The following is an 11,637-nucleotide window of genomic DNA, read 5'->3' as shown; positions in this document are numbered from 1 at the left end:
TTACCCATTACTACTTCATATTTAATGTGACCGCTCCTTAATGTCATTTCAAAACATTCTAAAAAAAAACTCTACATTTTGACTGTTTAAGGTCCATTATAAAAGATAACTGGAACCTAGCTGAGGGACGCCAGACAGCAAGCTAAAGTACATCTGTCCTGCGCTCAGACTGGGCACAAGCACAACAGCTCTCCAAGGACTTGGAAGCACAGGCTGGGGTTAGATCATGAAATGGCAAAGACAGCAGGGATTCTTTTTTCCTTACTGTACACGGTTCCACATCGTGCATTTCCATATGCAGCACCTTTGCTGTACAAGCTTGTATGTACTACACAATACCAAAACCTTGTAGCCTCTTGAATTTTACCACAAAACTGTCTGGTTGAGCCTTGAGAATAAAACTAGCTCAAAGCCAACCATGTTCTTTTACTGTAATTGCTACTGAAGGAATAAGTTTTTCTGATTGTTCCTCATGCTATTTTGACTTTATCCTTCCCATAAAGTGCCCCCAACTATCTTAGCCTCTTCAAAGGTTTTAAATTTTGAGGAGGAATTCTTAAGTGCTCTTTTAAGTGATTTTGTATATTGTTTCTCCCTACTTCTTATGGCTACAGGAAGGCTTTAATTCCAGAAACAAATAAAGCCACTAGGGCAGAAATGTATCATACTGCCTTTATTTCTCCAAAGGTTTCTGACCCTGCCAGCCTTCAGGGTGCTGATATGACCCCAAGATGAGAACTTGACATGGAGAAAATTATCTGACTACAGGGAGTATCCTGCAGCAAATGCTGGTGGAATGGGACAGGAGAAAGCTGAGACACAGAGGAAGCACTTCCTTTTGGGCATCACAGATCTCCTTCAGATGTAAACTGCAGCCATTCTGCTGGCCACGCAATGTGTTTGCCATCCAAAGTCTGTCAGGACCCAGTCTTGATCCTTAATTAGCTCCACTCATGGTACCTCTGCTTTACCCACCTCAGGCACAAGAAACCAAGGACAGGCCTGTTAGAAACACTGTTATTCAGAGGCCTGAACTGGACCTGAAACAGTGTAAATAGCAGCCATAGACCTTCACTGCAGAAACAGAAATAACAGTAATGCTAATTTCTGAGGGAAAAACACCACCAAAGAATGCAACTCTCAGCTCATGACTAATCTATTTATTTAAGCCATCTCCTGCCATAAGCAAAGACGGAAGATCAGTATATTGGTCATCATTTGATACAAGTGAGGAAGGCAAGCTTAAGGTCCCATACACTTTTCTGGTCCATGTGCACAGTAATAGTCCAAACCAGTGCTGTGGTCCCCATTGGGCGGTGGTCCCAGTTCTCTTTATTCCTCTTCATAGCCGGTTGGAAGTGGATTCACATGAGCGTTATGGAATAGAGTATGGTTACCATCTCCCCAGGGAAACGGCTGTGGAGTAAAGATGTCAATTAGGCACTTCCACGAACTGCTTAAAATAGGGTAAGTGACAGATAATACATAAAAGAATATGGAAATTAGTCCTTTATAACTACTGGCATAGTTTAGGCTTCCCATAATTTAAGGGAGCTCTTATAACTTCCAGAGGAACCCTTAGATAGGAAAAGCAAGCTCAAGTTCATGACTCATAAGCTTCTCCCTGGTAACTACAGTCTATCACTGCCATGTTTATGAAAGCATAATCCTCAAATCGCCTGTATCAGAATGGCAAAGGTGGGTATAGGAGAGGACATGCTTATTTTAAATGCAGATTTATGGGATCCATTTCAGACTTGAAACAAATCTCTGGATTGGAAACCGCAACCTACCCTCAATTATTTTGCATACTACCTTTGAAAAGCATTGTTCTACGGCAGTGGTTTCCAACCCAGGACGATTTTGCCCCTCCAGAGACACTGGTTATATCTGGAGACATCTAGGGGAGCGAGGGACAATACCAGTATCTAAGGGGTAGAGGTCAGGGATGCTACTAAACATCCTGCAACTCACAGGATAGTTCCTTGCCCCCACAAGAATTATCCAGCCCCAAATGTCAATAGTACTGAGCCTGAGAAACCTTGCTGTATGGCTTCTAATTCTTCTGTACCAGGGTGGAAGTGGGACTCAGACTCAAAATTTCTTTCTCAATCTAACAGTCTAGGTTAAGTCTCTATGAGGCCAGTCTTACTTGGGCTAAGTGATGTAACAGTTATTAAAGAACCAGAAGAGGCTCTTGTTAAGACTCTTTACAGCAAGCAATGGAAAACAAATGATATTATATCTACATCAACAGCCAAAAGATAAAATAGTTGAGAAGGTGGGGAACAGGGGAAGCTGTCAGTCTCTAATTATTCGGCTAGCACCTGCCAGAGGCCCAGGTTCTACAAAGGTGAACCACCTTCCGACTTTGTCACTCTTAAGGTGGTTTCCCAAACCTTCAAGTTTTATACAACCGACAACTGTTTCAGAACACAATCAGAAGGCAGAACATGGGATGAATCAGAGAAAAGGAAAACTAAAAGGCACTTATTGTATCACCTCGAAGAAAAGAATTGAAACGTGACTCCCGAGACTCAGTTTCTCTTCCCATAAAACCGGAGGAAATAAAAATTTGTGAAGATTAAATGAGAAATCGTACCCGCCCAGCATCCACGCTTTTAGAGAATAAAGAACTTGGACTAGGGCATTCGGAATGAAAGGAGAACGGACACTCCGAGAGGCTGCAAGGGCGTACCTTGGACCTGATGCGGAGATGAGGGTAGGCGACGAACTCGGGTCTCTCGTGCTCTCCGTGGTGCGACTTCAGGAAGACGTTCAGCATGCTCACCCCGACCCCGGGGAGCGCGACGAAGTAGGTGAGGGCCTTCCACATGCGAGCTGCGGAGGGGGCACGACCGCTCAGGCCCCGCGCGGAGTCGCGCCGTCTCGCCCCCGCCCCGCCCCCAAGGCCTCAAGCCAAGGTCACAGTCCCGCCCTGCCCCGCTCGAGTGCGGCTGAGGCCCGCCCGCCGACCCCAGCCCCGGTACCTGAGCCCTCCTCGCCGTGGGCGCCACTCGACATACGCCGCCCCAGCTGTGCCCGGGAGCGACCCAGCAGCCCAGACACCCGAGACGCAGCCACTGCCGCCATTTCCGACCTGGACCGCCGCAGCGCCGGAAGCGGAAGCAGGGTGGTGCGCTTGGGGGCGGGACCACAACCTCGAAAGGCAGCGCCTATTGGGCGGCGCCTTCTCGCTCGCCTTAACCGGGGAGCCTGCGCACTCTCCTCCCGGCTGGCCGAGTCCTTGTCAAAATCCTCGCAGCCGCTGAGCTGGAGGGAGCATGCGCTCTGCTCCTTCCGTCGCACTCCCCTGTCCCCGTCGTCCCCACCCTGGTGAAACTAAACGCAAAAGAAAGGTTTGTGGAGGGCACGCTGGCGTCCGGGATCGCTCCCTTCGTTGGAGTCCGTGGACAGCAACGGGAGGTTCAGAGCACAACCACCCCAATTTAAAATGCCATTCCCTTCCTCCTCCTCGGGCATCACTTTTCATCGCACCTGACATAATAATCGTCGTCATTATTATTATTATTTTGTCTGTCTTCCCTACTGGAATTTAAGCTCTGTGATGCAAGAGTTTGCCACTGCAGCATTTCCAGAGCCTGGAATCGTGCCTGGTACGGAGCAGATGCTCACTACAAATTTGCTGAATGAATGAATGAGTGAGTGAGTGAATGAATGAATAGCAACGGGAACCAGAAAGAGCCCTGGAATTGGTGCCAGAAGATCTGGATTCTAATCCCAGCTCAACATCCTCAGCTTTTGGCCTCCTTAGTCACACTAGCCTTCTCTCCCTTGAAACTCTGGAAACAAAAATTGGCATCTGTTATGTTTTGTCTCTACAATTCTTTTTTCCCTCCCACCGCTTCCTTCTTTTTTCTTCCTTCTACTCATCTAAAAACAGTTTTAAAATAAAAGTGAAAAGGAGCCGGCCTGATGGCGTAGTGGTTAAGTTCACGCGCTCCACGTTGGCGGCACCAGGGGTTCGCAGATTCGGATCCTGTCGCAGATCTATGCACGGCTTATCAAACCATGCTGTGGCAGCGTCCCACATATAAAGTAGAGGAAGATGGGCATGGATGTTAGCCCAGGACCAGTCTTCCTCAGCAAAAAGAGGAGGATTGGCAACAGATGTTAGCTCAGGGCTAATGTTCCTCACCAAAATAAATAGATAAATAAAAGTTAAAAAATAAATACATAAGATAAAAGTAAACCTTTTTGGGCCAGCCCCGTGGCTTGGCGGTTAAGTGTGTGCGCTCCGCTACTGGCGGCCCGGGTTCGGATCCCGGGCGCGCACCGACTCACCACTTCTCCGGCCATGCTGAGGCCACGTCTAGCAACTAGAAGGATGTGCAACTATGACATACAACTATCTGCTGGGTCTTTGGGGAAAAAAAAAAAAAAAAGGAGGAGGATTGGCAATAGATGTTAGCTCAGAGCCCGACTTCCTCAGCAAAAAGGAGGAGGATTAGCATGGATGTTAGCTCAGGGCTGATCTTCCTCAAAAAAAAAAATAAATAAACCTTTTGATCGTAGACCCCTTTAAAATATGATGAAAGCTATGAACCTTTTCCCCCAAAAAACGCACCTGCTCCTAAGCACACACAGTTTAGTAGACAATGTTGGGGGAAGAAGGTACCATAAAGTACATCCAGAGACCCCCTGGGAGTCCTTGTACCCCAGGTTATGAACCCCTGAGTAGGGGAACAAACAGGGACTCTGGCACGGGAAAACTGGGTTCCCATCTCATTTCCTTCCCTTACAGCGTGCATGACTGGACAAGTTAGATAAATGCTTTAAGGTCATGCAGTCTCATGAAAACAAAAATTTAGGATCATATTACTAGAGCTTCACAATTTGATCTAGCATTCGATCTTTCTTTCTCTGAGTAGCCTGGGTTTTTATGTGTTATGGTGTAATCAGGGTCATCAAATCCCTGGGCATCCTCAAACACAGCCAAAGAGTGTAAGGTGCCACGGTGTGGCCGTGGAAAGGGTCCAAGCTCAGTGATCAGGAAATCCTGGGTTCAAATGTCTGGTCTGCCACCAGCTGTTTCCTCTTCTCTAAAATGGGAATGTAATACGCATTTATTTATCCCTTCATCTAACAAATATGTATTAAAACCCAGGTCCATTGGAAAGTTACCCACCCGCTATCTGTAATAATGAGGGTTCATTTAACTGATATTAACTAAGATGCCTACTGTGTTCCAGGTGTGTGCAGGAGTACAGAAGAGCTATAAGGTCTCCCTCATGTAGCTTACACTCTAGTGAAGGACAAGGGATTAAATGACAAATGCCCAGTGCCTGGAACATGTTAAGAATTCAACCAATGCTCATTTTCTCATAGGGCTTTCACCCACCATGCAGAGTGCTACGGTGCTACTGCTAAGTAAAAATTCTGCCTATCCTGTGCTTGGCACACAGGACATACTCCAGCATGATAGCTATGATGTTATTGCCATGTATGCTCAACATTTGCAAAGCCTTGGCTGCCTGAGTTTAGACAGCCCAGGAAACCAAAATCGTCAATACAAAGACTAGCTAATACTTACTGAGCATTTATTTCGTGCTTGTATCTATGCTAAGCACTTTGCATAAATTGTCTTCCCCACCTCAGTAAATGGCCACTCCATTCCTCAGGTCAGATGCTTTGGGGTCATCTTTGACCCTTCTCGCACTCTACACACACACACACACACACACACACACACACACACACTTTATATCCAATCCATTAATAAATCCTTTCAGCTCTTCCTTCAGGCATATCCAGAATCTGACCACTTCTTACCACCTACTGCTACCAGTTTAATCAAAGATGTTCTCATCTCTCACCTGGACAATTGCAACAACCTCCTAACTGGTCTCCCTGCTACCTGGTCCGCCTACAGTCTGTTCTCTACATGGCGGCCAGAGGAATCCTTTAAAACCTGTCAGATCATCTTCCTCCTCTGCTCAAAATCCTCCAGTGCTCCCATCTCCCTCAGAGAAAATGCCAAAGTCCTTACAGTGGGCTACCAGGCCCTCATACCCTGCCCTCAGCCACCTCTCTGACATCATCCCAATAACCCACCCCCTTGCACACTTCATTCCAGCTACACTGCCTTTCCTTGAACATCCCAGCCGCAGGACTTTTGCACATGTTTATTTCTCTGCCTGGAAGTGTTTCCCCCCAGATAGCCCCATGAATTGCTTCCTTATTTCACTCAGGGGTCTGCTCAGAAGTCATCTTATCAGAAAGGCCTTCCCAGACCACCCTGAAATGAAATAACTCCTCCCCACCCTGACACTCTATCTTCCTTACTGTGCCTTATCTATTTTCGTGGCACTTACCACCATCTGCTGTATTAAATATTTATTGGTTTATTGTCTGCCTTCCTTCACCAAACACCATGGGAGCAGGGACTATGTTTTGCTCACTGGTGTGACCCCTGCACTTGGCACACGATAGACACTCATTGAATATACATTAATCCCAACCATGATCCTGTGAGCTAGATACTATTCTCCCCACCTTTCGGATAAGGAAACTGAGACTTTGAAATGTGCAGGAAATTGCCCAAGGTCACAAAGCTTTAGGCAAGTAGTCGACCCAGGCAGTCTGGGACTTAAGCCAGTTTTTTTAACCTCAAAGCCATACAGACTTTGCTTTTGGTAGCATGATACCAACTCCAAAAGGTCACCCTGTCAAGCTCCTGCTGATCTGATGCTCTGAATAGGGGTTAGCAAGAAAAGCAACAGCTATTTAATTTCTGACTTCAGTGGGTTTGGAAAGAAAAATATTTCAAGTTATGGGGTCCTTGAAAATGGACGGCACCATCAGATGTGTCCTCAAGGTGCTGAGCTGGCAGTTCGCAGCGTGTGCTGCCTCTTACAGTGACCCCCAGGGCATCAGGCCTCTCTGTGCAGGGAGCCTCCCAAGGCCATGGCCAGCCAGGCCTGGATTTGACGTCATCCTCTCCAGCAGCTGCTGATGTTTACGCTCATGCTGAAGCCACTAAGGTCTCTAATGCTCTATTTCTTTGAAACAGGGAGGGAGCAGGTGGGCACCTCAATAGTGAGGGCAGCTGCTGATGGCGGGAGGCATTGGAAAGAGACTGGGAGAGGCTGCCTGGTCAAGGACATGGCTTGCTTAGAGGAAAGCTTATCTGAGGCATCCTGCATGCTACTCCTGAAGTGGTTGTGCCCAGTTAAGAGCACCTTCAGTTCCTGGACCAATAAATATTTATCTGTCAAGAGACTAATCCTAGGAGAAGGCACTGAAGCATTTTTCCAAGCAGGCTGCAGGGGAAGCCAGGGTGTTATGATCACCACCTGCATCCTCTGAGTAATTTGTCTGAGCTGCTCAGCATCATTAATTCATTTCATTAGGGTCTCAACTGTGTCCTTGGGCTGGGGTGACAGCAGTGACCCTCATGGAATACACACTCTAGAGGGAGAGACTGATAAGTAAATAGTTGTTACAACCAGTGTGGTGGGCTGTACAATGGGAGGCAGTACAGCGTGGGCCTTGACATCAAATTCAAGTCCGAGATCTGCCACTTAGGTACGTAGTCGTGGGCAAGTCAAGTCACCTCTTAGAGCCTCACCTGTGCATTGGCGTCATTACGAGGACTTAACAGGACAGTAGATATTAGCTGACATTAAGCACTTATGTACTGGGCCCATCACATGTGTTAATTTAGTTATTAAGACACTCCTGTGAGATAGGTGTTATTCTTATCCTCATTTTACAGATGAGGAAACTGAGGCACATAGAGAGTTTATGTCATTTGCCTAAGTTTTGCAACTCTTTAATTGATCAAGCCAGGATTTAAATCCAAGAAGTCTGACCTCAAAGCTTGCACATTTGACCACTATGAGATGCTGTTTCAATAACTCCAGGGACTTTAGCACAGTGCCTGGCACAAAGTGAGTGCTCAATAACTGTTAACTATTATTATTGCCATGATCAGGGAGAGGGTACAGGATCTATGGAAACAGAGCAGAGGGGCATTTGGCCTGGACTTTGGAGGGGCAGTCAGGGAAGGCTTCCCGTAGGAGGTGGCATCTAAGTCATCGTCCACCTCCCCCCCATGTAAATATGAGTGAGTCAGAGACAAGTTTGGGTTGGGAGGGAGATGGGAAGAGTTTTCCAAGCAGACATCAGCACAGAGAAAAGATGTGGGTACTGTATCCAGAACTCCAAACAGTGCCTTAAGCATGGAGGGTTCTGCAGACCATGCTGAGTTAGGGTTTTATCCGAAGGGTACAGAGAAGCCTTGGCTTTAAGCAAGGAGAGAGGTGATCAGCTTTGCAATTGAGAAAGATCCCTGATTGCAGCGCACCTAGAGGTTTGCATAGGGGGCTGGATGTGGAAGTCTGTCTCTTTGGGGCAGGAGGGGGGCGTTCGGGGCATGCAGAATAGTGTAGCTGGGCAGGTTAGAGCACTGGATGTGGACACTGAGCCACCTGGGTTGAGTCTCTTGGCCCTAGCCCTCTCTACCCGGAGGACCTAGAGCAAGCCACTTTACCTCTCTGAGACTTCCTTTCTTCATTTACAAATGGGGCGAATAACTGCTGATCTTCCAGGGATGTTGTGAGTTTAAATGGGATAGTGTAGGTAGAGAACCTGGCATGCACAGTGAAGGGTAGCTGTTACTTATTTCTATGGTTCCCCCCAACCCTCTGCCTAGCTAGATTGTCAGTTTTGGGAGGGCAGACCCCAGGTATTGTCCCTCTCTCTAACGCCATAGAACTTGGCGCTCAATTATCGTTCCTTACTGCTCCCTGTTTATGCTCATACACTTCTCTGCACCTAAGGCTTTGGTCAGGCTGGCCCCTCTTGGCTGGAAATGCCCTTCCCACCCTGTAGCACACACCCCACCCAGTCCTCACCTCCTACAGGCAGCCTTTCCTGGTTACACCATGCCCCCTGGCCTCTGGGCCCCCAGTGATGTTTAAGCTTACTTATCTTGTATGAAGACTGTTCCATTTCCTCATTGCTTAGCTGCAGGAAATCCCCCCCCCCTTTTTTTTTTCCAGATTCCTCTGAATTCCCATGCAGCATAGAGCAGAGTAGGCATAACAAAATGGTTAATAACTCAAGTTCTCAGAAAAAGCTGGATTAAAATCCTGGCTCTGCTACTTTTGCTGGACAAATCACTTACTTTTCTATACCTCAGTTTCTTCATCTGCAAATTGGGGAAAATCATAGTACCTACCTAATAAGGTTGTTGGGAGGACTGAATGTGATGTCGTGTGTAAAAACACTTAGCACTTTGCTCAACAAATAGCAGAATTCATATCATATTATTATTAATCACCTACTGTTACATTAAATTAAAAACAAGGCTGTTGTATGGTATGTGAAATATATCTCAATAAAGCTGTTAAACACAACAAAGCAGGCTACAAAATATTGTGAAATACATGTATCCGTTTTTGTAAAATGCATAGAACAATACTGTAAGGGTTATATTCACACGTTAACAGAAGTTATATCTGGGTTTTAAATTTCCTTTTAAAATTTCTACAGTGACTATATATTACTTATGCTATAAAAACAAAGCCTTTGCCAAAAAGCAGATTATGAAGTTAGTTGCTATCAGCACTTCCGCTGCTGGTATTCGTCCCGTTGGACTGTAAGCCTCATGAGGGCAGGGACCCCCTTCTGCCTGGCGCCGGAAAGGCGCTGAGGAAATAGACAGAAAAGTGACTGGATGGGGCCCTCTCTGGCACCCGCGCCTGCAGTACCGCTCTCTTCCTGTGGGTGGCAGGCTCCGCATGTGCGGGCGCCGCCCACGAGTCCGGCCAGAGAAGAGTCTGCCTGCGACCTTCAACGTGGCTGTCTGGTCTCAAGATCCTTGAAGAGGCGAGGGAGGTGGAACCTGCGAGAGGGGTAGAGGGAGCCCAGCCTGGGCCTCGGGACTCCTTCTTAAGGTCTTGCCTCTGAGACTTCCGCATCTTCCCCGGATTGGAACAAGAAGAGAAAACTTCACTTCCTGGAGAATGTCCCCCCTCCCCCGCTCACCCCTTAGTGGAGGGCAGAGAGGAGAGACTGAAAGGCCCCCTGGGCCTGGGAGACAGAGAAAGAGAAAGAGAGAGAGAGGCCACCCGGAAAATCTTCATCTTCATAACTCATAACTCACAGGGCGCCGCACTTGGCAGTTGACTAACTGTCCCCACCCAGTAGCCCTTTGATCTTAGGAAGGAGGTGTGTTAGCATCCCATTGTGCAAAGGAGGGCCGTTGTGGCTTAGAGAGGTAGCGTCCGCTTCCAGAGACAGACCTCAGCTGTGTCTGATTCCAGATCCCTTCCCTAGACTCACCCCGGTGTGTCAAGCTGAGACATCTATGGATGGGGCGTGTGCCCACCTAACTGATCATTATTAATTATTAATACTAATTGCATCTATTTAGCTTATCATTACTGCGCTGCTGGCACTGGACATACATTATTTCGTTTAATCCTTCCAGCAACCCATGAAGTAAGAACTACTATTATCTCCATTTTACAGATGAGGAAACTGAGCGTCAGAGAATCAAAAACCGACACAACTCAAGACAAGCTTGACAGAGCCAAGATTGAAATGCATGGCTGTCTGACCCTAAAGTCTTTGCTTTCAACAAGTACAAGTATTATTTCTTAATAATTATTTAAGTATTGAAGTAAGGAATAGGTAATACATCTACATGGTTCAAAATACAAAAAAAAAAAAAAAAGAGAAGGCTGTCCCCCAGCCATCCAGTTTCACTCCAAGGATTACCATACCAGAGATTTCTGATGATCCTTCTAGAGATATTCGGTGCATAGATGAGCACCTATTGCACTGCCTTTCATACACTCACCGCTGACTTTCTAAAATATAAGAGGGACCACATCCTCTTCTTCTAGAACCGGTGTAATTTCTCTTCACTGACTCCTTGGATTGGCGTATAGGGCCTCCCGGAGGCACCTCCGCCCACTTTCTGTGTCAACCACACAGGTCTTCTCCAAGCTCCGCATCCTGCTATCATCTCCCCAGCCTCCTTGTCTCCAGCTTCCCCCGAACTGCGCCATCTATTGTGATCTCTTTACCCTCGGAGGCTCCCCAGCCAGAATCTATCCCCCACCCTCTCTGCCCCCAGAGGCCCTGCCAGCATCTCTCTTTTAGCACATTTCATTGTACCACGTGTGATGGATGGTTGTCTCCATGCCTTGTTCTCCCACTAGATTATTAATTTCAGGCGCCTCTTGTCATTGGGTAGGTGGCCTTATAAGGGCGCCACCATCCACACAGTCCCCAACTGACAAATGGAATCAGTCTTCTCATTGTCTCCTTCTCCTTCGTCCTCACAGCCAATCAACCACCAAGCGGATTTCACCTTAGAAATGTCTCTCTAATCTTCTCCAGCCTGCTTGAATCATGGCCACTGTTCTCTCCCCTGGATTATTGCAGTAACCTATGGACTAGTCTCTTTCCTCACAGCTTCCCCCTCTCCAATCTGTTCTCCACACAGCAGCCAGGGTGATCCTTCTAAAGGGCAAATCTGGCTATACCTCCACCCCTCTTTCAACCCTTCAATGGCTGCCTGTTCCCTTAGGATAAAATCTAAATGCCTTACTCTGACCTCCAGGGTCCTAAAGGATACAATCACTGCCTATCTCCACCATT

At 47.1% G+C, this 11,637-nt stretch overlaps 1 protein-coding gene across 1 annotated transcript; it reads right to left on the bottom strand.

The window, feature by feature from the left end:
- Nucleotides 1-1,140: 1,140 nt before the first annotated feature.
- Nucleotides 1,141-3,114, bottom strand: LOC131398245 (cytochrome c oxidase subunit 6A1, mitochondrial). Its single transcript, XM_058531570.1, has 3 exons — nucleotides 2,991-3,114; nucleotides 2,699-2,841; nucleotides 1,141-1,416 (listed from the first exon to the last, which is right to left on the bottom strand). Exons 1-3 carry the CDS (start codon nucleotides 3,091-3,093, stop codon nucleotides 1,333-1,335), a joined length of 330 nt encoding a protein of 109 aa, XP_058387553.1. The 5' UTR covers nucleotides 3,094-3,114; the 3' UTR covers nucleotides 1,141-1,332.
- Between the last annotated feature and the right edge of the window lie 8,523 nt (nucleotides 3,115-11,637).

This window comes from Diceros bicornis, chromosome 35 (assembly GCF_020826845.1).
Source record: "Diceros bicornis minor isolate mBicDic1 chromosome 35, mDicBic1.mat.cur, whole genome shotgun sequence".
NCBI classification, from domain to species: domain Eukaryota; kingdom Metazoa; phylum Chordata; class Mammalia; order Perissodactyla; family Rhinocerotidae; genus Diceros; species Diceros bicornis.
Note: the sequence above shows the minus strand (reverse complement) of the source record. Positions and strands in the feature narration are given on the sequence as shown.

Bases quoted from the DNA above. Each gene is read 5' to 3' on its own strand.
- LOC131398245 (XM_058531570.1), bottom strand. From the start codon at position 3,093: ATGGCGGCAGTGGCTGCGTCTCGGGTGTCTGGGCTGCTGGGTCGCTCC. The intron at 2,842-2,990 runs GTACCGGGGCTG...CCCCCTCCGCAG, and splicing joins CCACGGCGAGGAGGGCTCAG to CTCGCATGTGGAAGGCCCTC. The intron at 1,417-2,698 runs GTACGCCCTTGC...TTTACTCCACAG, and splicing joins ATCTCCGCATCAGGTCCAAG to CCGTTTCCCTGGGGAGATGG.